The sequence below is a fragment of the Macadamia integrifolia genome, chromosome 7, assembly GCF_013358625.1.
Source record: "Macadamia integrifolia cultivar HAES 741 chromosome 7, SCU_Mint_v3, whole genome shotgun sequence".
NCBI classification, from domain to species: Eukaryota; Viridiplantae; Streptophyta; class Magnoliopsida; order Proteales; family Proteaceae; genus Macadamia; species Macadamia integrifolia.
In genome coordinates, this window is record NC_056563.1 from 498,386 (window position 1) to 523,874 (window position 25,489).

The 25,489-nt window shown below is 43.1% G+C and overlaps 1 protein-coding gene across 6 annotated transcripts in view; it reads left to right on the forward strand.

The window, feature by feature from the left end:
- Positions 1-8,370, forward strand: part of LOC122083918 — a 15,842-nt gene extending 7,472 nt beyond the window's left edge. The window contains exons 2-3 of one of the 6 annotated variants that reach the window (XM_042651858.1): positions 4,897-4,957; positions 6,955-8,370. In XM_042651858.1, the coding sequence (XP_042507792.1) occupies positions 6,978-8,213 (1,236 nt within the window). In that variant the 5' untranslated portion in view covers positions 4,897-4,957; positions 6,955-6,977 and the 3' untranslated portion in view covers positions 8,214-8,370. The remainder of the gene's footprint in view (positions 1-4,896; positions 4,958-6,954) is intronic. The other 5 variants (XM_042651860.1, XM_042651862.1, XM_042651859.1 and 2 more) reach the window with 5 other exon arrangements.
- The last annotated feature ends 17,119 nt before the right edge of the window (positions 8,371-25,489 follow it).

The window sequence follows — 25,489 nt, forward strand, 5'->3', positions numbered from 1 at the left end:
ACCCGTGCAATGGAGGTGAGTCCTCAATCACATTGAATCAACATACATCTTAGCTAATCTGAAAATCCAGCCTTTACTCTAATAAGGGTGGTCTCCGATATTCACCCAAAAAAAAAAAAAGGGTGGTCTATGATCAGCAGCACGATATGGCCAAAAAGCAAGTCGCTAGGTGCTCAATCAAACGGAGGATGGTCTACGATCAGCTAGCTCAGTCATTGCTTGGCGCATTGGTTAATGCTAGTTTTGAAGTTTGATAAATGAAATACATCTTAGCTAATCTGAAAATCCTAGCCTTTACTCTAATAAGGGTGGTCTACGATGTTCACCCCCCCAAAAAAAAAGTGGTCTACTATTAGTAGCAAGATATGGTCAAATAGCAAGCCACTAGGTGCTCAACCAAACAGAGGGTGGTCTACGATCAGCTAGCTCAGTCATTGCTTGGTGCATTGGTTAATGCTAGTTTTGAAATTTGATCAATGAAATATGTGTGAGTTTATCATAGGAACCTAGCACGTTGCTAATGTGTCAGGTTGTAAGAAAGATGACAACTCAGTAACTGTCTATGATGTCATTAGAGCACTCGCTAGTAATTAGCAATCAATTCTCTCCAACCCCCCACCAATCCAATACCCCTTCAATCCTTTGAGTCTCTGGAGAAATGGGTAAAAGTATGTATTCCTATTATTTAATTGGATATTGTTTAGTGGAGATGAGGATGTTGAGATGGAAAGTGGAAAAACTAGGAAATATAAAATAAGAAATGATCATATTAGAGTTAATTTGAACTTGTATGTCGCTACTGTATGTAGGAATTGGTGATCTGAATCGCTTACCACCAGGTTCTCATTGCCATGGGTCATGGATGATAGGGGTCATGATAGCGAGAGTTTATTGATCCCTGGCACAAAAAGAAATATACCATTAATCTCCCAGATCTCTCTGGAGCCCAAGTCATTTACTCGAAAGAAGGATGGCCGCTTCTACTTAAGACAATTAAAGTGAAAAGTACAGTGACACAAACACCAAGAGGAAGGTCAATTGAAAGAAGAATGGCCATTTCTCCGTTCTTACTTAACCCTCCTACTAAAGCCAAAGTTTGAGTATCCAGTGGAATCAGTTGTTGCCTGGACTGGACTTAAAACTTTTGTGAGCAAAGCCAGAATACCAATCAACTAGTTGAAAGGTTTTGTATACAAAATCCAAGAGAACCCATACACTTTTAGTTTTATTTTTTAGAGTTTCCAGTGCTGCATTCCTGTTTTTCCCTGCCATGAGATTATTAGTGTTATTTCTTTTCTTAATCAATACATTCGTAACTAGGCTTCTACTTATTGTCAAATATCTACTTTCTATGTTTTAAATGAAATCCAAAGGAAAAGTTATATCTATTTACCAGCCATTTGATACATAAATGTACTCTGAAAGATCTGAATACAGAGGATCGAAAGCTACCTACAATTAATTTTACTCCACTTCTATTGTTTCCTGAAAGCGCTATCACAAATGGGAGGGTTCTTTTTACTTTCCAACTTGGTGCAATCATACATGGTTATCCAATATAGCCAGTGGTTGTTTGCTTTGTTATCTCAGTTGTTTATCTCTTCCTCTCTCCTGCACCAATTTCATGCTTCTTTTTATGTTCTTATTATTAAATAATACAAAAAGAAGTCTGAATGACAATGTGACCGTACCCTGCAATGGGTCAAAATGATGCCCAACATTCGGAATACATTCCCTTGCTGGCACTAGGGCTATATATTGACCTTTCTGAAATCCTTTGTAGTCCCCCCCCCTAAAATTCCCCATTTAATTGTCGGTATGAATAGAGAAGGAGAGGGGGACCTGCCTGTTCTCCCACCTCCCTCATAAATTGGAAGAAAAAAAAAATGAAGAAGAAGAAGAAAGAAGAAAAAGGAAAGGGAAAGGGGGGAGTTGTTTCTCGTAAGAGAAATAAGGAAAGAAAAGGAAAGAGAGGAAGAGTAAGACAAAGAAAGAGGGGTCTATTTATTAAGGGGGTGTGTTTATATCTCCTCCAAAATAGAGATAAGAAAGAAAAGAGAGAATAGAAGAGAGGAGGAAAAGAAGAGACTGAGGAGAAGAAAGAAAGAGACCAAGGGAAGGAGAAGAGAGACCAAGAACCAGAGAAGGGGGATGAGGAATCAGAGGTAGCTATACCTCAGTGTGAGCGGACTATGCCATGATTAGCTTCATATGCATGAGATTTTCCAACAAGAAACGCGGAGGTGAGACCCCAGGTCAAGATACTACCTAAAACCTTTGAGCTCAAGAGCAAAATAAGGGTGAGGAGTTGAGACAGATCAATAAACTACCTAGATTAATGTCCATTACTGATGATTGACTACATAATGACAGGAGACATTTATAAGGGATGCGCAAGTGCGTTACTTTCAGTATTCAAGGAGGCCTTAGAAAGGAAGTGGGAAGTAATGGAAGTATGGAGTAAAACTGACTTTTTGACCAAACTATCTTTTGACATTTCCTCAACTTTTTGGCCACTAAGCATAGCTCCCCTCTTTGTGGATGTTTATAAACACTGGCAGCATTTAACTTTTCGTTTAAAACCAACTATAGACATAGTTCTTATGATCTCTCCGTGGGCTTATTGATCCTTGCATAGAAAGGAAAGGATGTACATATCGCATTGGGACGGATGTATTTAACTGTTTATCTTAAATGAAATTTTCTTTCTTTTTATCAAAAATAAATAAATGAATAAATTACCTGGTGGGGTGATATGGACAAGTTAAGAAATTGAACTTAGCATGTTACGAAAGATGATTTTTTGCATGCAAGAGAAAGGTATGACAATATAAGTATATGTATTATTTGTACTAACTGTGATTATGCCATATTCCATCTTAGTGAGCTCCCTTTAACTCAATACCCCACTATAGTTTCATGTCTTATAGATCAGGTGTGGTGTGTCTCAGCAAAGAGAAAAGGACAATTGAGCAGTATTGAAGAATTGTATTTTCAGAGAATTAAATATATTTATTTGTGTTTTGTATTCAAGAGATTTGATATGGATATGTTGTATAATAAATGGATTGATATGTAGGATGAGATTTTATGTATATTGATGAAATTGATAAGAGTGTATAGCGGGAGAGCGATGAAACCCGTGAATAGTAAGGTGAAGAGTAGAGGTGGGCGAATAATTAGTTGAATGAAGTTTTGAGGTTATAAATTTGTTCGGTCATTTTTATCTCATAATTTAATAGTGGCCCTCGAGGGCCTACACCTATATCTAACCCGGATTTTGGGGTGTTACAGTCTCTCTCATAAAATAATAAAAAATTAAAATATATAATTTAATTATCTAAATGTTTAGGTCTTGGCTTCATATGGCAGAACTTAAGTGTCAACGATTCAGGTGGCAATATGAAACTACATGTTTTTTCCAAACATCAACTTCTTGTGCGGCAACTTTGAACTCAACTGTAATCTACCTCGTGGAAAAATGATTTAGTTCTCACCTTTTTTTTTTTTTAAATGTCAAAATAATTAGAAAATTCAAGATGGGGAGATTATTGGGGTTCAACATGGATGACTGAAGCAATGATCCTACATCGGAAGTGAGTAGCCCCAGAGTGGAGATTTATTGATACTTGAGCATCCTTACTTTAACGGCTAACTTTTGAGGATGAGTTCCACCTACCTTAACAAATGACATCAAAGCCAAAGTTTGGTAGGACCAAAGATATAACCTCACAGCAGAAGTTGTACAAGTCAGCATCCAACACCTATCCTTCCCTTTTGCCATTACAAGGACAGATGTTAGATGCTGACTCGTATGATCAGATGATCGTACGATTAAAGGCTGATACTAGGGGTGTCAACGGTCCGGGTTGGTGCGGTTTCGGTCCGGTTCCACCGGTTTCGGTGTGACTGACCGAAACCGACCCATTAAGGATTTATCGGTTTCGGTCCGGTGTCGGCTTCGGTGAGGTTTGGGTTCGGGTTGATACCGGTTTGGATTTATCAGGTTCATTTGGGTTTGGATCGGTTTTTTAAACCGGTATGGAGCCATTAGGAAACAACCAAATGCTGAACTGCTGAACTTCGGTTTCTTAAATCGATTTGTAACCGGGTTGGTTTTGGTTTTTGGTCTAGTTTGGATTCGACTTTCCATACAAATGTATACAAAACTATGCAAATTTTGATTTTTTTAATGAATTTTGGAGTGTTTCGGTTTCTTACCGGTTTGGTTTCGGTTTCGGTCTGGGTTTTGAGCCGGTTTCGGTTTGGTTTCAAGTTCATCCGGTTTTCGGTGCGGTTCGGTTTGGTTTTGGGGTTGCAATACTCGAAACCGAACCGAACCAATAAGGCTTCGGTTCGGTTCGATCCAGGTTGTTGTCTGTTCGGTCCGGCCGATTTTACCGGTTCGGTTTAGGAATTGACACCCCTAGCTGATACCGAGAAAATGAATCTTATGTAGTACAAGTATGGTTACGATATCCATGGCAAAACCTTCGACAAAAACTAAACCGAACTAAACTGAATAAAGAACCGTTTATAAAATCAGATAAAATTTTTAAAATGCATTGGAGTTATGGTACGGTTTTGATTTCTTCTCTGTCTCTTGCATCAAATCGAAACTGTAACAAATTCCTTAAACCGAGCCGATTGACACCCTTAAACCCAAACCATTTCAAAGGTGTTCGGGAATGAGAATTTGAGATCTGAGATTCGTTTGATGCAGTTATGCTTTGAGGATAATTAGGGATTTTTTTTCTATTCATAGAAGTTAGTTTTATATTCAATTTGGTTTCAAGAATGGATAGGGAATAGGTTTATTTTGGGTCTTCAAATACAAGTTTGTAAAGAGTAACCAACACTAGAGATTGGAATGAAAAGTTTGAGTTGATATCGCAGGTGCAAAGGGCTGTGGTTTCGCTATTCTACCTCCTCTTCTCTGAATCCTCTTTCGCTTCAGGTATGATCTTCTCCTTCTCATATTTCTTCTTCCTTGTTTCTTCGTCTAGTGTAACTTTTTATAACTACCACCTAAACAGCCCCACGTAGTTTGATCGATCACTTTCAAGATCATCCAAGGCGATACATAATTGCATACCCTTCAACTTGCAAATATTGGTAAACCGAGTTTCAGAAACTTCTACCCTAAATATCATTTGGGTTTTCTGAATTTTTAAGGGTTGGAACAAGTTGGTAGTTCCAAGCGATTCTGATCCTGAAATCTCAGTACTGTTTGGAGGTTAATTCTGCAACACACCCTTTGGTCTTGAGCTCTTGCATGTTTCTGGTTTTACGAAGGAAGAAGACGACCAAGATCGTGGTTTTACCCTTGTTCTTTTCATCTTCCCATTTGCAGGAAGATGGCATCTGCGAATGGGAGGGGCTATTAGTGTGTTCCTGGCTACATGCGGTGTCCTATTGGTAGGATGGAAGTCTGGGGCCAAAGAATCTCTGAAAGATCAAGTAGGGGGTGTTCCGAGGGCAGACCTTAGTGCAACGGTATGGTTGCTTCATTGTAACTTGGTGGCCACTTCAAGTCTGGAAACAGCCTCTCCATGAAGCAGGGGTAAGGCTACGTATATTATGGCCCTCCCTAGACCTAGACATGCAGTGGCAAGAGCCTCGTGCACTGGCTACCATGGATTGCCTTTACTTTTTAATTTATTATTCCTTCCACCACCCATCCAGTCTGGGAATGGGGGCGCACGACCTGGTTGGGTTATTTTTTCATCAAAATATTTACAGTTTTGCAAGGCTCTTGATATGGGCAGTTTGGGAACACAAAAGTCCTATTATATTGTTCTACAACTACTCAGTTTTTATGCACCTTTACAACTTGTCTTGGGATGAAAATTCATGGTGGGATGGAGGTGGGTCCCAATCACATTGAACCAACATAGATGTTAGCTAATATGAAAAGTTCTGAACCCTAACTTTCATAATACTATTTTTGGTTGAAATTTGATCAGTGAAATAGGTGATTTTATCATAGGAACCTAGCATGTTGCTAATGTGTCGGGTTGTAACAAAAATGACAATTCAATAACTGCCTATGTCATTAGAGCGCTCCCTAGTAATTAGCAATCCTCTTCGCTCCAACCCCCATCGCTCGCCCCCAAAACAAAATCTCCTTCCCCACCACTTTTGCCTCGCTGGCACCACCCAATTCAATTCCCCTTTAACTCGCTCAGTCTGTGGAGAATTGGGAAAGAGTATGTATTCCTATTATTCAATTGGATAGTATTTAGAGGATATGAGGATGTTGAAATGGATGAGTAGCAAAACTAGGAAATATAAAGTAAGGAATGATCATATCAGAGCTGATTTGGGAGTAGTTCTGACGCATGATAAGCTGCGAGAAATTCGTTTGAAGTGGCATAGCTATGTTCAATGGAGGCTTCTGGATGCTCCAGTACGGAAGAATGCTTTGATTCAGATTGAAGGAACTAAAAGAGTCACAAGTAGACATAAAATGACCCTAGGAGAAGTGATGAGAAAGACATGCATAGCTTAGTCTTATATCAAGTGTGACTTGGAGGGCAAGGATACATATACCTGACCCCATTTAGTTGGGATAAGGCTGAATTGTTGTTGTTATAAAGTATTTTATGGTTAGAGTCGATGTACACAATGATACTTGGGATTGTAGATTTAGAGCTATGCTGACAATTACAGTTAAAACTAGATCAATAAAGTAGGAGGGGATTGTGAAGTCTTGGTTGACATGGGACAGGATTATTATGAGGTTAATGAGTTGAGCTACTACTTTAGTAGTTGGCTGCAATCTTTCTTATTCGTCTTCTGTCACTACTTTTTTTGTTGTAGTAGTTGTTGTTTTTCATTGTTATTTATGTTGAATTCAAGCAACTTCTGTTGTTATAATCACTATTAATTGGTAGAGGATTGGAACTTATCTATTTTAGTTGATATAGTTCTTTTTTTCTTTCCTCTTACTAGAAGGGATCATCCTGTGTAACAGCATGGAGGCTATAGCTGAGTCGCCTAAACATCAGAAGAGAGATAATGGTGAATACTATTGGAAAACGGCAGGGGAAGAGGAAGAGACTTGGTCCGTACTTCCAGATCACCTTTTATGGATGATCAGAGAAAGGCTAAATTTTGTTCAGAATTTGTACGTGGCTGCTGTCTGTAAGAATTGGTGGTCCGCATCTCCAACTTGCTCCAACATTACCACCACCAGGTTCTCATTGCCATGGATCATGGGTTATAGGGGTCATGATAGCACTGAACAAGAGTTCATAGATCCCTGGTACAGAAAGAAATATATCATTAATCTCCCAGATCTCTCCAGAGCCCATGTCATTTACTCGAAAGAAGGATGGCTGCTTGTACTTAAGACAATTGGAGTGGAAAACAGAATGGGACCAACACTAACAAGAACGAAGTCAATTGAAGGAAGTAAGGAATGTTCTCCTTTCTTACTCAACCCTCTTACTAAAGCCAAAATTGAGTTGCCAAAACTGCCTTATGCATGTGTGCTAGCTGGAACATTCTCTATCATCGATGGTGCTATTGGCCATGTGGCTTTTGCTGCTTATGATGATGGTGTGATCTTCCCTTCAAGTGGGGACTCAGATTCTCCAAATCTCTTTATTGCCAACCTGAGGGACAGAAGTGGAGATGATGAAACATCATGGATGTGGTTCAAGTATACACCACCTTTTGGGGTTGAAAATATAGACCGTGTGGTTGGTTTCTTAATTATTGGGGGTTTGTTGTACCTCTTTGATGCCAAGGCAGGGATGTTTGTTTTTGACTTGTTAACTCTTGCATGGAAAGAGTACCGGAGATTTGGAAATGTTGACATATTCAGTTACATTTTGGAGTGCGAGGGGGAAATCATAGATATGCATATGAATGAATGGAGGGATGGTTTTAGATTTTTCAAGTTGAATCTGAATGACTCCTCAGATAGTGAGGTTGATTGGGTGGAGCTAAAAGATGATGATGTACTCATACAGGACAGGGTTTGGTTCACTGGACAGAGGTCTAGCTCTTCTTTTACAAGAAAAGTAAAATTGGATGAAGGAAGCTCAATGAAGAAAATAGTCTACCACAATAGAGTCATCTTCCAGAAGGATTATAGAGCAGCTAAGTGGATTTTGAGCAAGGTTGAATTTGATGGCTTGGAGAAATCGGGTGTATATGTTGATCAAAAGCATCATTACCTTCCACTTTGGGTGGACATTAGTTAAGATTTGTATTATATGAAAAAGGACATACCCAGTGCACAAGGCATCGGCATATGTGAGGTCCAGAGGCGAGAACTACTTGATTTTTATTATATTATATATGTCTAACGTTTACTATTAAAATATTTCTTTTTAATCTAAATAGTAAATTTAAACTTAACAGTAGGATAGACTTTTTTTTTATTTATTTTTAACAAGAGATATAAATCAATGTGTTTTTTTTTTTTTTTTGGGGGGGGGGGGGGTGGGGGGTGTGGAGGTGAAATATAAATCATAGTCTTGAGCAAGCATATAAGCAGTTAATTACAACTTCTAGACCAAAGACAGAACTAACTATATGAGAAACACAGAAAATAAATTATTAGTGCATAGAAACACCACGGCACCATGATGTTCTGATAGAGGTGAGATTATCCACTATTACAAAGTTACAACAGGCAACTTAATAAATGGGAAAAAGAAGTCTGTCCGGGAGCGTGGCCTACACAAGCGCCTCCATGAGTCTTTCTCCTCTGCCTTTAAAAAAACATCTCTGCCTATTTGGGGAGGAGAGAGATAGACACAAGGAGCTCTAGCGTACGCTGCACTCCCAGACACAGAACCACTTCCCATGATAAATATAGAACATGTTACAAACTACATTCACAATATGGAGCATTTGCTAGAATGTAGGAAGAGTGCATAATAACAAAAAGGGAAAATGGTTTCTGATGAGGGTATTTCTCCCCCACCATGGCACGGGCAAGGAGCGTTCTGGCCAATGCTACTGGTACCTTATCTGGCCGTGTTGCCACCTCGGCCCTCCGTCAGGTCGTGCACCTACCTGGGCCCTCCTTTAGTCCGAGCTTACACCTCGGCCCTCATTGGGCCGTGCTGCTACCTCGGCCCTCCATCTAGCCGTGCTGCTACCTCGGCCCTCCATCTAGCCGTGCTGCTACCTCGGCCCTCACTGGGCCGTGCTGCTACCTCGGCCCTCACTGGGCCGTGCTGCTACCTCAGCCCTCCATCAGGTCGTGCTGCTACCTCGGCCCTCCATTAGTCCAAGTTGCCACCTCGGCTCTCATTGTGCCATGCTACCACCTTGGCCTGGCATCAACAACAAAGTTCCCAGAAACGTGCTCTTATCCACTCCTACATTCAAGGAACGTGATCCTTATTCACAAAGACATGACTCTATCCACTACAAGTCACCAGGGACATCTATCCCTCACACGGTTGGCATCTCCGAGATAAGTGGAGAATATTCCCTTAGAATATTCCCTAAGATCCGAAATATTTCCAGAATCACAAAGCCACTCCTCTCGAGGACTCTACGCCTAAACAGGACTCTTCACAAAAGTCTCCCATTCTCCTTCCATCAATAGCCTATAAATATCATGGTAAGCCTCCATCATGGGGATCGATCACTTCTTTTACTGAAAAAACTCTCTTGAGCATCTACTGTGAAAAGATCTGACTTAGACATCAGAGAGTCCCCCGTCAGGTCAGCCCGGCTCTCCCCAGTCCTCTCTTCTATGCAAGTCGGTTGGAGCACCAGAAACTGCAAGGAAGATCATACAATCAATTTTTGCTGCATCAAATTGGTGCCGTCCATGGGAATCAGTTACAAAAACCTGTCTTAGACCAATGCAATTAAGGAGTGAGAAGGTCATTTTTTCTGCAACAACACGATTAAGATCCACCCCATGAGTTACCACTTGGACGTCCCCATTTCCCACCGATGGCAGAGCAGGAGAATATCCCGATAGTGACCCCTCCACGAGGGCCTCAGCAAGCTCGGCTTGATGCACAAGTTGCCCAGGGAGAGGGAGATCAGAGAGAGCAAAACCCTCAGTTATCTCGCCATATCCCATCATCCTGGGTAACTCACCCAAATATGGAAGAGCATATGCAGAGCCTGCAACTGCAGGTGTTAGTGACAAACACACTGGTGCGGGACTTCATACGTCAGTTCAGCTCGGCACTCCCTGTCTCATGGACTGGTTCTGCTCAGCCTCTTAGGCATGTTCCAGGCAGACAATCCAACGATGAATCTCCTGACAACAATGTCACCCCTCAATCAACAGCTAGGAGGGGGTTGGCCAGAACATCACGCATTGTTCATTCGATACCACCCCGGTCTCCTACCGAGGGGTGCAGGCAAGGCCCCATTCTTGCCCAGAATGGGGGAGCTCGCCGTTCCACGCATCATCGAAGTCCAAAGACACATAATGCCTACAGATCCCCACCTCGAGTAGGAAGACGCCAGCTATCACCTCAAAGACTCACTAGAGGCTCGTGTCAGCACAAAGAAGAACGCGAGAACTCTCAGAAGACAGCTTGGTAAGATCTACCCCATTGGGGTCAGAACTCGCCCACCAGGCCGACCAGAGGCGCACCACGACAAGGTCAGGATCAACCTGGTGGTCACCAAAACCAAGGAAGAAGCCCTAAAAGAGGTGAAAGGGCATGTCGCTCCCCAGACCACTGAGCCGAGGTAAGAAAGGATGACCTGGAGAGCCGCATACATCGTCTCACTGAGCGAGTAGAAGGAATGCAGAGGCAAAGACACCTTGCCAACATAACTATGACTCTGAGCCATAATGAACTATTCGACGAACTGATAGACACCGAGCTACCCCCAAATTTTGTGATACCCGTCTTCAATGGATATGACAGAACCACGGATCCCTATGATCATCTGTTGTATTACAACTCAACCATGATTGTTCATGGTAGGTCAGATGCCATTCTCTGCTGAGCCTTCGCAGCCTCATTAAAAGGAGTTGCACTGGTATGGATGTCGAACTTGCAACCCCGGTCCATCCATAGCTATGAAGAGCTGACAAGAGCATTCCTCACATGTTTCCAAGCGAGTATGAAGCAGAAGCAAACTACGCAAAACGTGGTGAACATGAGGCAGGAAGCAAGAGAGACTATAAGAGAGTCCTTGCCCGATTCACCAAGGCGACACTGGAGGTAAAAAACCTACAAGAAGGAGTGGCATCTAGCACGTGGTGCAACTGGATAATGCATCCTGATCTGGTCCAGTCTCTGGCCCTTGACTTACCAGAAATAATGCCAGAGTTGTTAAGACGATGTAATCAATACGACAACATGGAGGAAGTCCTGGCCGCCAGAAGGATAGCTGATAGGGGTGATTAGTCAGAGAAGGAGAAGAAAATGACTCTAAGGCCTAGGGACGATTCCCACGAGCCAAAGAAGAATAGAACAGATCGGCAGCTTGACACTACTAAACCCGAGCGATACAAACTTGATCGTTCCAGAACAAACCTACTCTTAGAGATCTAAGATCAGAAGTATTTTCATTGGCTCAGGCCAATGACGGCTAAACCAGAGGAGAGGAACCCCAACCGGCACTGTTGATACCACCGAGACCATGGCCATGACACTGAAGACTGCAAGTCACTGAAAAGGGAAATTGATGAGCTCATCAAGGCTGGATACCTTAACAAGTATTTGAAGCAGAAATATAGAGGGATCTGGCCCAAGCCGAGGAGAGATGATGCCAGGCCAAGCCGAGATAGGGTCGAGCCGCCGAAGGAACCAACCACAGACCAAGCTGACGTGTACGATAACCAGCTAGTGGAACCAGCCATTCTAACAATCATGGATGGACCCACAATGAAATCAGTCAGAAAATCCAAAGCACACGTGCGGTTCATGTGCATCACGGAGCAGCCTATCAAAGCCCTCAGAATGGATTCACCCATTACGTTCTCTGACAGAGATCTGGAAGAGTTGAACTGGCCTCACAACGACGCTGTCGTAGTTCAATTAGTGGTGGCCAACCACCCCTTCCACAGGGTACTAGTAGACACAGGAGCCTCCGTTGACCTCATATCCTACGAAGCCTTCATAAAATTGGGGCTTGGCACTAGGGCCCTAAAGCCAGCTCCAGAACCCTTGTACGGATTTTCAGGCATACCAGTAGAGCAGGAAGGAATTGTAGATTTACCCGTGACAATCGGACAGGGAGCTCAGACAGCTACTACTATGGTTTCTTTTATAGTTGCCAAGATGGCCTCACCCTACACTGCAATCCTTGGCCAACCTGGTCTCAATGGCCTTGGGGCGATTGTGTCCACTAAGCACATGAAAGTCAAATTCCTCACCAGCAATGGAGTTGGGGAATGCAAGTCTAGCCAAAAGGAATCCTGGGAATGCTATGCCAACTTCATAAAATCTATTAAGAAACCATGCTCGGGCCTAGCATGTACGGTAGAAATTATTGATTGTCAAGATTAAAACCTCCTGACCCGATCTGAGCCAGTGGAACAGCTGCTTACTATCCCAATCACTGAGGTCGAGTCGTAAAAAATCGTTCAGCTCGGAGCATTGCTGAGCTCCCAATGTCGCAACGAGATTTTGAACTTCCTGGACAAAAACTCTGATATTTTTGCATGGAAGGCTTCTGATATGCCTGGCATCTCCAGAGCCATAGTCGAGCATAGTCTGGACGTTAACCTTGGCTTCAAGCCTATCCAGCAGAAGCGTAGGAACTTTATAACTGAGCGGAACACCATCATCAACGAGGAGGTTGACAAACTCCTAGCTACGGGGTTTGTGAGGGAAGTAAAGTACTCGACTTGGTTAGCCAATGTGGCCATGGTTCCGAAGACCAACGGAAAGTGGAGGATATGCATAGACTACACTGACCTGAACAGGGCCTATCCCAAAGACTGCTATCCTTTGCCTTAGATTGACTCCCTCATAGATCGACTGTAGGCCATGAGATGTTGACCTTTATGGACATATATTCTGGCTATAACCAGATAAAGATGAAGGTGGAAGATGAGGAGAAAACTACTTTCCTCACCACTCAGGGCAACTACTGCTACACTACAATGCCTTTTGGCTTAAAGAATGCCGGAGCCACTTACCAGAGGATGGTGAATACAATGTTCTGAAACCAGATCGAAATAAATATGGAAGTTTACGTTGATGATATGCTAGTCAAGAGCGCGAAAGTCACTAATCATGTGCTAGATTTGAAGGAGGCCTTGAATGTCCTACGGTAGAACTAGATGAGACTAAATCCAACCAAGTGCGCATTTGGAGTAACCTCTGGGAAATTCCTGGGCTTTCTGGTATCGCAAAGGGGAATAGAGGCAAACCCCTCCAAGATTGAGGCCATTCAAGAAATGCGTCCGCTAAGAAATATTCACGAAATTCAGAAACTGACAAGATGCCTACCCGCACTTAACAGGTTCTTGTCCTAGGCTGGGGCTAGGTGTCTTCCTTTCTTCAAGCTATTAAAAGGAGGAAAAGGTCAACACCAATTTCACTGCACGGAGGAATGCGAGGCAACTTTTGATGAAATTAAAGCCTGCCTAACCTGGTCCCCTCGGCTGAGCCGACCAGAATCTGAAGAGGAGCTACAGCTTTACCTGACTACCTCTGTGATAGCCGTTAGCGCAGTCCTCATAAGAGAAGAGGGAAAGACCCAGAGGCCCATCTACTATATGAGTCATGTGCTCCTAGAAGCGGAGACAAGGTACTGGAGAATTGAGAAATTTGCACTGGCATTGATCGTGACAGCCAGGAAGTTGAGGCCCTACTTCCAAGTACACACCATCGCTGTACTAACTGATCAATCGCTAAGAAAGTCGCTTCATAGCCCCAGCGTAGCAGGGCATATGGTAAGTTGGGCTGTCAAGCTAAGTGAGCAAAACATTGAATTCCGACTAAGAAGCACAATCAAGGGGTAGGCACTGGCTGATTTCCTAGTAGAATGTACACAAACTGAAGAAGCAGTAGAGCCGGAGGTTGAGCTGAGCCAAAAGTGGGAACACTTTGTTGATGGATCCAACACCACAACAAGAAGTGGCGCAGGACTTGTGCTGCGAAGCCCTGAGGAGTTCACGATACAGTACACCCTTAGGTTTGTATTCCCAGCAATAAATAACGAGGTAGAATATGAATCCTTCATTACGGGAATCAAACTGGCAAAGGCAGTAATGACAGACGACCTGGTCGCATATAGTGACTCCCAACTAATTGTGAACCAAGTCAATGGGCAATACGAAGCCAAAGAAGAGAGAATGGCTAGATATTTGAAAGAAGTACGTCGTCTGGTGACTAGTTTCAACACATTCGCAATGGTGCAGATCTTGTGAGAAGAAAATGCATTAGCAGATGCCCTCTCCAAACTAGCTACAGTAGAACTCGGGGACTGTGCAAGCTTGGTATATTTTGAAGTACTAGACCAACCTACCTATGAGCAAAAATTGGTGTGCAGCAACACATAGCAATCCGAATCGAGCTGGATGGACCCCATTGTGGACTATTTGCGTGATGGACATCTCTCAGGAGATCAGATAGAAGCAAGGACAGCCAAGAGGAGAGCAACCAAATACATCCACCAAGGTGGGGCACTTTACAAAATGGTAATATTCTGGCCCCTCTTGAAGTGCCTGCCCCCGAACCGAGCTGGAGAGACACTTCGCGAATTTGTGGGGGACACATCGGGGGAAAGGCTCTGGCCTATAAGGTGTTGCGCCAAGGATTCCACTGGCAAAAAATGCAACAAGATGCAATAAAGTTCATCCGACGGTGCTCTAAGTGTCAAGTACACGTCCCAGTACCACACTTCCTGGCTACAGAACTTAGTTCCGTGATCTGTCTGATCCCGTTCGTAATGTGGGGAATGGATATCCTAGGTCAATTTAAGAAAAGAAAGGGCGGTGTCCAATTCTTGATTATCGCTATTGATTACTTCACCAAATGGGTGGAGGCACGTCCCCTAGCCAAAATCACTAACCAGGTAGTGGAGAAGTTCATGGGGATAACGTCATATACTGCTATGGTGTCCCAAAGGTACTGATCATAAATAATGAACGACCAGTAATCGAAAAATTCAAGCTCTTCTGTAGTAACTTTAACATTGATTTTTGTAACACTGCTGTAGCGCACCCGCAATCAAACGGCCAGGCAGAAAAAGCCAACCACATACTTCTAGATGGAATAAAGAAGCGGCTGGACTGGGAGAAGAAAAATTGGGCAAACCAGCTACTTAGTGTACATTGGGCGTATCGTACCTCAGCTCGGAGCCCCACAAAGGAGATGCCTTTTCGATTGGCATATGGGACCAAAGTGTTAACCTCAGTGGAGGTGACCCAAGCCTCATTCAGATCAATAGTGTTCGAAGCATCATAGAACGAAGCCAGGCTCCAAGAAAACATCGACTTCATAGACAAAGTTCGGGAAGAAGCTCTTGGGTGAAAATAAACCTACAAGCAGAAAGTCTGGCAGTATCACAACCGAAGGGTCAAACTACGGGGATTCATAGTTGATGACCTGGTCCTCAGGAAAGTAGCTGCAGTGGACCCAAGAAGTGAAGGCAAGTTAAGTGCAAACTGGCAAGGCCCGTACATAGTCTCCAAAGTGGTGCGCCCCGGTACTTACCACTTGCAGACAGGGGGATACAGCTATACCAAGGGCATAGAATGTTGAAAATCTCAAAAAAAATTTCTAGTAGATTGCATTGAAATCCCATCGATTGGGTGATAGTCTTGTAGATTTTATATTGTCAGCATCTTAGCTTTCATATCTTAGTTATTCAATTTATTCATAAAGCGGAATAGATTCTATTTTGAAGCAATGTATTTATCCCAAGTGCATACCACACATCAATATACTATGAAGCTTCTCCCAAATATCTGTCTATTCTAAGGAAACAAAGACCTTAACATCTAAGGCATAAAGATCAAGCTCCAGCTCAGCAGCATTTAAGACTAAGCACAAGCTCAGCAGCATCTAAGACTGAGCTCAAGCCCGGCAGCATCTAAGACTGATCTCAAGCTCGGCACTACCAAGACTAGACCCTAGTTTGGTGACTCAAAGACCTTAACATCTAAGGCACAAAGACCGAGCTCCAACTCGGCAGCATCTAAGACCGAGCTCAAGCTCGACAGCATCTAAGACCGAGCTCAAGCTTGGCAGCATCTAAGATTGAGCTCAAGCTCGGCACTACCAAGACCATACCCTAGTTTGGCGACTTAAAGACTTTAACATCTAAGGCACAAGACCGAGCTCCGGCTCGACAGTATTTAAGACCGAGCTCTAGCTCAGCAGCATTTAAGACCAAGCTCAAGCTCGGCAACATCTAAGACCAAGCTCAAGCCCAAGCCCGACAGCATCTAAGACCGAGCTCAAGCTCGGCACTACCAAGACTAGACCCTAGTTCAGCAACTCAAAGACCTTAACATCTAAGGTATGAAGACCGAGCTCCAGCTCGACAGCATCTAAGACCGAGCTCAAGGTCGACATCATCTAAGGCCGAGCTATAGGTCGGCAACATCTAAGATCAGACCCTAGTTTGGCGACTCAAGACCTTAACATCTAAGGCATGAACTAACTTCAGCTCGGCACCATCAATTCCAAATCTGGATTAGGCATACTTGCACTATGGTCCAGGTCTAGGCATGATGCTACGCCATACTAAGACAAACAAGACCGAATCAAGTTCAATTAAATAATGGAACTACCTTACAGAAATTGAAGAAGCACAATAAGTGAAGAAAAAATATTTTTTCCATTAATGAAGGAGGGAAGAAACCCTTAAAAGTTACATCGAACCCTAAATGGGATTTTTACAAAAAAAAAAAAAAGAGAGAGAAAGAAGAGAAGGAAGAAGTTTACATTGCTCCCCTGAAAAAAAAAATCTCTACAAGAAGCATAACATCAGTGCTGCAGAAACCGGGGGGCTGGATCAGGAGGAAGCGAGGTGGTTCACTTGGTGGCTTTAGGGTTAACTTGGGTCACCTCTTCACCGACCTCGGCCTGACCAACGAGCTATACAGAGGGAGCTGAGGTGGGAGCACGCTGCTCATACTCAGAGAAATCATAATCTGGTGTCTTACCAAGGATGATCTGTATGGCGTTTTCTGAGCTGGCCTGAAATGAGAAGACATTGACGTTAACTAGCCATTTTTGACCAACTTCCGAGTTCAGCCATTCTCAGCAGCGGCCTCATCGTTCGAAGCTAGCTTGGCCTTATATTTCTTCTCCAGCTCGGAAATCCGAGCTGAGTGTTTGACTTCTTTCTTCTTGTTGGCTTCCTGAGCCTCGGCCAGCTCGCTTTAGAGTGTGTCCTTCTCCTTGACAAGGCTGCTGTTGATCCTGAGCTGCTTGGCCACCTCGCGCTCTAGCTCGCTAGCCCTCTTCTCATGGTCTCTCGCCCTCTGCTTTTCAGATTGGGCCTTTCTCTTCTCACTCTCCAGCTGACCCGTGGCCATCTGAAGTTCCCCCCGCAGGTGCTTTACCTCGTCATCCAACTTACTATGAGCAATGGCCATGTTGTTAAACCGACTAGCAGCCTCCATCGCATAAGCGAAATCTTGCATTCATCCAACGGAGCCATGAATACTAAGGACTCAAATAAACACAAAAGGTAAGAGCAAGAAATACTTACATCGCACATCCGGGCATAGACCTATTCTGAGAAGTCGATATTGGACAACTTCCTCACATGGGCAACATCTTTCTTGGGATGGCTACGGTGGCACCAAACCCGAGCTGTAACGGGGTCCAGAACGGTGTCGTTCTCTAGTAGTTCCACCCCGGGGTCCGTGGGCTGCTTCCCCATTCGAGCCATCTTGGGAGGGTTACTGTGCTACCCCTCGTCCATAGGCGAGCGCCTCCTTTTTTGGCTGTTGGCCCCAGCTCCAGCTCGGTCAGGCATGCCGATCTACCCCGGTGCCTTCTCTCCAGAGCCAGCTAGCTCCTTCCCTTTCAGAGAGCTCGGAGCCCCGTGTCGAGTTGAATATTGGACTGGAGGGGGCATCTCCTTCCCTTACTTGCCTCCAATAATCAGGGGATAGGACTTGTTGCCCGCGCCAGGGGGAGGAACAACCTTGGAGCCTAGGTTGGGGCTCACCAAGGCCTTGTCCTTGTCGCCGGCCTTCTTGGCAGCCTACTCGGCCACCTCTTTCTTCCTCTCCTCTATTGCCACCGCAGCCAGGGCCTTATTATCTAGCTTGACATTAACCACTACAAGACAAGAAAGCACCGAGCTGCGTCAGTAATGGAAACAAGCTAAAACTGCAGAAAAAAAAAAACGGAGCTAAACCACCATAACTGGACACGATCAGACCCTCATGAGGGACTTCGCTCAGCTCAAACTCCTGGAGGATGTCTTCATTCTACAGCATGCGAACATCCATAGCCTCCCCACCCAAACACATCTGATATGTTTGGAGGTCAGCTGGGGAGAGCTTGGGTGCTCGGTTCAGCACGGAGAGGGTGGGCTTGACCCAGCTGCTCTTGAAGGGGTTCCCCTCCACCGTCACGTAGAAGTACCTCTCCTTCCACTTCATCACCGAGGAAGGCATGTTGAGGAACATCTTCAGGTCGCTGTAAGGACCGTCCCTCTCCCTCTTGGTGAAGTAGTACCACCCTAAGGTGTGCCTCTTCACCAAGAACATCTTCCTGAATAAGTCCAGCGTCGCAATCTGACCCAGCTTCAAGACAAACACCTCAAAGCCAAGAACAGTCCACCATGAGTTCGGAGTCAGCTGGCTAGGAGCGAGGCACCAGTGCTTCAGGACCGAGCAGACCAGCTCGAGCACAGGAATCCTCAGGCCGCCCTAGAATGCTACATCATAGAGGGCAACCTCATCCTCAGAGGCATCCACTAGTTCGTTCTCATCTGGGATGTGCATCACCACATAATCTGGGATGCCATATCGATTTCAGATCAGGTCCAGTACCTTGGGCGTCGGGATGCTTGGGGTATTCATCGTAGTTTTTTTCTCTCCAGAGGAGGAGGCAAAGCCTTCCCCCTCGGACTCTGCTTGGCCAGCCTTAGGGACTTTGACACTTGAGGGGCCTGCACCCGAAGTGCCTGCTACCACGACACTAGGGGGTTGAGCTGAGGCAACCATGGTAGCTCCAACCCTGATTAAGACGGTCTCAGGTGAGACCACCTCCACAGACTCAGAGCCCGAGCTGCTGCCCAAGCCCGAGTTGCCATCAGAACTGGAGCTATCGTCAGAGCCCCAACTGTTGGGCGTGTCGTACTAGAGGACGAAGGATTGGGAATGGGGCACTCAGGGTGATCTTCCCCAAGCCTTACGGTCGTCAAGGGAGTCTGGTTGGGCCAGTCCGAATCACGCACGGATGCCATGTTGGGATCTCTGAGGCTAGTACTAGGGTACGCAGAGGGCTTAGTAGAGGATCGACAAGTCACAACCATTATCATATTTACTTGTTGTGGGACGAACTGGTAACGATGAGAGAGGAGTGCTGTTCACGACATTCTGTGAAAGTCCATGCTGAAGTTAGGAGCAAGGTGAGCTAACTATATCACAAGATCGAACGACAAGACTTCTGAAAAACATACCCTATTTATAGGAGAAGGCAGTGGAGAATGAACAGCTGGATCTTGTTGGAATCAATGGCGAATAGGAGCGGTCTCTTCGCCTTCCTGAGGTGAAATAACGGCTCCGAGACACATGGCGCATTGAGCGCATTTTATGCTGAGCAGAAGGCGCACGATCGAAAAAGTCAATGGAACTTAATGCTCTATCTGTCCTAGCCGAACTGCTAGAGCGGGGGGCTGGTGATGAGGGTATTTCTCCCCCACCACGGCATGGGCAAGGAGCTTCCTGGCCAATGCTACTGGTACCTTATCTGGTCGTGCTACCACCTCGGCCCTCCATCTAGCCATGCAGCTACCTCGGCCCTCATTGGGCCATGCTGCTATCTCGACCCTCCATCTGGCCGTGCTGCTACCTCGGCCCTCTGTCAGTCTGAGTTGCCACCTCGGCTCTCATCGGGTCATGCTGCCACCTCGGACCCCATCAGGCCGTGCTGCTACCTCGGCCCTCCATCAGTCCGAGCTGCCACCTCAGCTCTCATTGGACCGTGCTACCACCTCGGCCTGGCATCAACAACAAGGTTCCCAGAAATGTGCTCTCATCTACTCCTACATTCAATGAACATGATCCCTATTCACAAGGACAAAACTCTATCCACTACACGTCACCAGAGACATCTGTCCCTCACACGGTTGACATCACCGAGATAAGAGGGGAAGATTCCCTAGAATATTCTCTAAGATCTGAAATATTTCCAGAATCACAGAGCCACTCCCCTCGAGGACTCTATGCCTAAATAGGACTCTTCACAAACGTCTTCCATTCTCCCTCCATCAGCAGCCTATAAATATCATGGTAAGCCTCCATCATGGGGATCGATCACTTCTTTTACTGAAAAAGCTCTCTTGAGCATCTGCTGTGGAAAGATCTGACTTAGGTATCGGAGAGTCTCCCGTCGAGTCAGTCCGGCTCTCCCCTGTCCTCTATTTTGCGTAGGTTGGTTGGAGCACCAGAAACTGCAGGGAAGATCATCCAGTCCCTATGGGACTGGACATATGTATTTTTGCCGCATCAATTTCTATTGGGAGCATGGCCCCTGCGCCTAGACACATGGGAGGCAAAATGACTTCCCCCCCCCCATGAAATACAAAATGACCCCTCAGTTGATGTTGCTTTGCATACTCACATTGGCCCCTATGCATGTGCAAGAGCCACACTCCCCCACAGGAAGCACTGCCCCTAACAACAACAACAACAACAATAACAAAGCCTTATCCCAACTTAATGGGGTCAGTTAAACACTTCCCCTAACAAAAAAGCAAACTGAAAAAAAAAAAAAAAAAAAAAAAAAAAAGAAAGAAAGAAAGAAAGAAAGAAGTAGTAGAAGAAGAAGAATAAAAAAAAATCAGCATTTTATTGAAATGTGAAGTACTGTCAAGTGGAAGTTAAGAACATCCAAATCCCAGAAAGTTCTATACTCTCGCAGAATTGCACATAAATTGTCCTCATAAAAAAGTGGATAGCCACCATTGTTCATCTACCAGGGGATCACACACCCAATACTTAAAAAAGCTGGATCTTTTACTAAAGATGTAGTACATCACATTCCCAATAATATAAAATAGTACTAATAGGGGAAAACTCCACCTCACAGCCCCCACCCAACCCCCCGAAACACCTCCATGAGAGCCTTCTCATGGCAGTCCATTTTTGGGACACGTGGAGGGTTATTTTTGGGGACTCACCATTGGATGGGTTGTACACTTTACGGATTAGTCACCTAATTTGGGGTCCCATCATATGGCCTACAATGTATTTAAGTTGAATCAAGGGTATGGATTCTAAACAAGTTTTTAGAGCTTTACATCTACATGTGGGAAAATTGCATGGAGCTGAAAACTTACCAGTTCCACAGACAATGACATCTAGCCCAAAAAATTTTGTACAAATGGGACTGCCTTCTCATGATAGCCATCCAGGAGGTTCTTTGCCCAAAATAATAAAAATAGTACAGTAATAAAAAATAGTCCGATAATTACGACCAAGGTTCATTACTTTGTTAAATCAAACAGGGAATCTCAATCTTCACAACTATTGGTGGAACGTATTTACTCATCCATTCAAAATCGAAAACAAACCTTGAGATGATCTAAGACTATTCCATAGAAGCACTACACTAAAGATATGTTTGGTAGCCAAGAGAAGAAAAGAAAAGAAAAAAGAATCTAGAAAAGAAATGAAATGAAATAGTGAGAAAATAAAAAGAGTATGTATGTTTGCTTACCAAGAGAAGAAAATAAAATAAAATAAAAAAATTCAAAAATTTTTGAATTTTAAGAGAGAGATAGACTCATAGGAAATCATTATGTAGTCATTCTTTTTTTGTCTCAATATGTTTTCATATTTTCTCATGTTTTCTTATGTTTTTTGCAAGATTTTTTTTTAGAGAGCAAAATAAAACTTCATAATTCTCAAGAGGAATTTTGAATTTTAAAAGGTGAATCTTCTCTTGGGTGAAGACATACCAAGTGCAAAGAGAAATTCTTCACCCAAAAAAAAACAATATAAAAAATAAGTAAATAAACTACCTTGAGAACACCAGCAGCATACAAAATCTGTTGTCCATGGCATATGGATGCAACTGGCTTTCCTGCCTCCATGAAGTATTTCACCAAAGCAAGTGCTTTCTCATCCATTGCAAGGTACTCAGGTGCTCAGCCTCCAGGGCTCACGAGGGCATCATAGCTTGTCACATCCAAGCCTTCAAAGCTAGCTGTCAGGGTGAAATCATGGCCTGGCTTCTTGCTGTATGTCTGATCCCCTTCAAAATCATGGATAGCTATTGGGTACTTATCACCTGCCCCTTTTTTTTGGGCATACTGCATCTACATGACATCCAAGAGCTTGAAGAGACTGAAACGGAACCATTACTTCATAATCCTCTATATAATCCTGCATTAATGGGGAGAGGAAGGCAAAAGTGATTCTGGATACTTTGAAAATACCATGGAATTCGATGTTTTGAGTCAATAAGCTGATGAAGTGTAACAAAGACCTGACCAATTAAATTACCAGTCAAATGAAAGATAGAACTGAGCTGTTTTTCTCAAATCAGCACTTTTGTTCGGTTCAAGGAACAGAGCCAGTTAAAGCTAAGCAGTAAACAGATTTTCTTTTTCTTAGACCGAAGGATAAAGATCATGTCAATTACAAGTATCAGAAGACCAAATTTACCAGTCTAGTACCTGTCAAGACTGTTGATCAATGCCACATCCACATTGCCCATATACTCAACTCCACTCACATCTCCCCCACCCGTTCCTGATAGAAACTACTCAATTCAACTACCATTTTCCCAACTAAATGGTTAACATAGCACTCCTAACCACTGCACTCAAAGGCCTGACTGTTCATCAGAAACATTATTTTCTTATTCTGGAAACAGTTTAGTCAGAGCCATCAAGCTATGGACTTTTCTGCCATCCAATTTATGGGTCCTTTCTTCTTCTTAACCCTGCAAAATTGTCGACCTCTTCTGGCAGTTAATTTATATTTCATTTCCTAACATCCATCCTCCAAATGGTAGGACTGATGTTAGGAAATGAAATTGTTGACCTCTTCTAGCAGTCAAATGTATTTTTCATTTCTGAACATCTGTCCTCCAAATGGCTAATTTGTGGTCCAAGAGAGATTAGTTTGAACCGTCAAATAGAATATCTCCCTTATTGCATTTAGACCAAGGATTAAAGTATCGGTATCGGTCACCATATCGGTCAGCCAAAATTAAGATACATATCGGAGTGTATCGTATTGTATCGGAGATACGCTAAGATACACTAAAGATACACACATAAATGAATAGGAAACATTTTTTTAAACACTTGCATAAAGAATTTGTAAAAAAAATGCTTTTGATAACATGTATTATGCATAAATACTAAATTGAGGGTATCGCACTAAGAATTCAGATTTCGTAGTTGTCCCATAAATGTAAAATCCTTGTTTTCAACATTGATTTCTATGTTAGTTTGAGAAAAATATGTCTAGTAACAACTTTAGAACAAAAATCCCTCAAAAAATCGTATTTTCTGAAAAATTACCCATCTTGGACATTATATAACCGTAGCGCACTGTATTAGTACATACCGATACTCACCGATACGTATCGATCGATACATATTGATACGTACTAATACTCATCGATACGTACCGATTGATACATACCGATACATACCAAAACGTACATTTTACCTCGATTTTATATTTTTCATAGAGTCGTATCGGTGCATATCGTATCATATCGATGTGTATCAGTAGTGTATTGATGCTTATCGGTATGTATCGTAGAATATATATTGATACGAAAGGATTTTAAAATTTTCATGTATCGTATCGGTGTGTATTGTATCTGTCAGCTAAATTTAAGATACGTATCGAAGAATATTATATCGATATTGGAGATACTTTAAACCATGATTTAGACCACATGTAGCTTTTGCCATGTTTAGTTAGGAAAAGTCATCTACAAGGGTCAAGTTGTTCCCTATGCAGCCAGAGATCTTGTCCAAACACCATGTGAGTACTTCCTTAAAACTAAGGCCAGTGGGCCACAAATGATCTTGAGTGATTGTACTTTGCTGAATCTTTCACAAGTTTACATGTCAAAGAAATTTTTGTATTTAGTAAGCGCTTGGTTTAAACCATGTTGGACTCCTATACATGATCAGTATACATAAGCTTGTCTCCCATGGCCCAGTTCAGCTCTTCCTTGTGGTAGAATGATGTGGCACTCTGATCATTGGATAGATAGGTAAGGTATGTAGGCCATGTGTCAAATTTTGGGATTAAATTCAACCATAAACCGTCCCATGTATATCCATGCAGCCACTTGATAGTTTGTGCACCCTCTCCATAGGCCTAAATTATTCAATGTCAGTATTTTCTCAATTGGAAAACTTCATTTAAGCTGAAACTTGGCATTTTAGTAGGGAACTTTGGGATCTAACTATCCACATATTTTTAACCCTATGGCCCCTTTCCTATCATGCCACATGGAGAAAAAAGAGTGAGCCATATAGAGAAGGGTCTCTCCATAGCCACCATATATAGGGATAGGTCAATGAGTGCCTTGGGTCAATCCCCCAATATTGATAAGTTGAAGAATCGGACATATGACTTGTTTTTCTTTCCATAAACGTTCTTTCCTCAGCTAATCAGCAATAAAGGATCAAGCCATTAACTTTTGTTGGTGAATAGACCCCAAATTAAGAACTAAAATAAATAAATAAAAACAGAGTTTGGAAACTTGCACTCTGACATATCATACATTCATACATAATTTATTGCTTAATGTTACATAAGTTTGATTTGCCCATGTCTGGATTAATTTGATCTACATCAAGGCAAAATGTTCCTTTAACAATACGTTGTGCTCTTATTGTTAAGCATTACCAGATTTAAAAATTTCTTGAACCTTTCGGTGATTCTTTATTTTTTTGCATTGTAAGTGTTAACGTGTGTTGTGTACTGTTCACGTGGACAGTAAATCGCACTGTTTAAGTGAATAGTACAATATCCTCTTTTCTTTTATTTTTTGCTTTGTTGGACTATTCTGCCCCTATGTAATGTTTTGCCTACCATTAATATATTGAGAGCCTGGAGTCTATCTATTGTGAGACTCCTAGGTCCGCAGCCACCTACTCTGTTCTCTTTCTCTCCCAATTTTCTTGTTCTCTAATTTTTATGCTATCAGAGCAAAATCTCTAGGGTGCTGCACACTCATAGTTGTCACGGCGCCAAGGCAAATCAAGGCATTGGAGGGCTGCCTAAGAGCTTAGGCAATAAGGCGCCGCCCGTCTTAAGACGAACATGGTGACCAAGTGTTATTTTTTATTTTCACACCTTTTTAATATTATTTAGTATGTTACATATATCTTGCATCATCAAAAATCAACATTA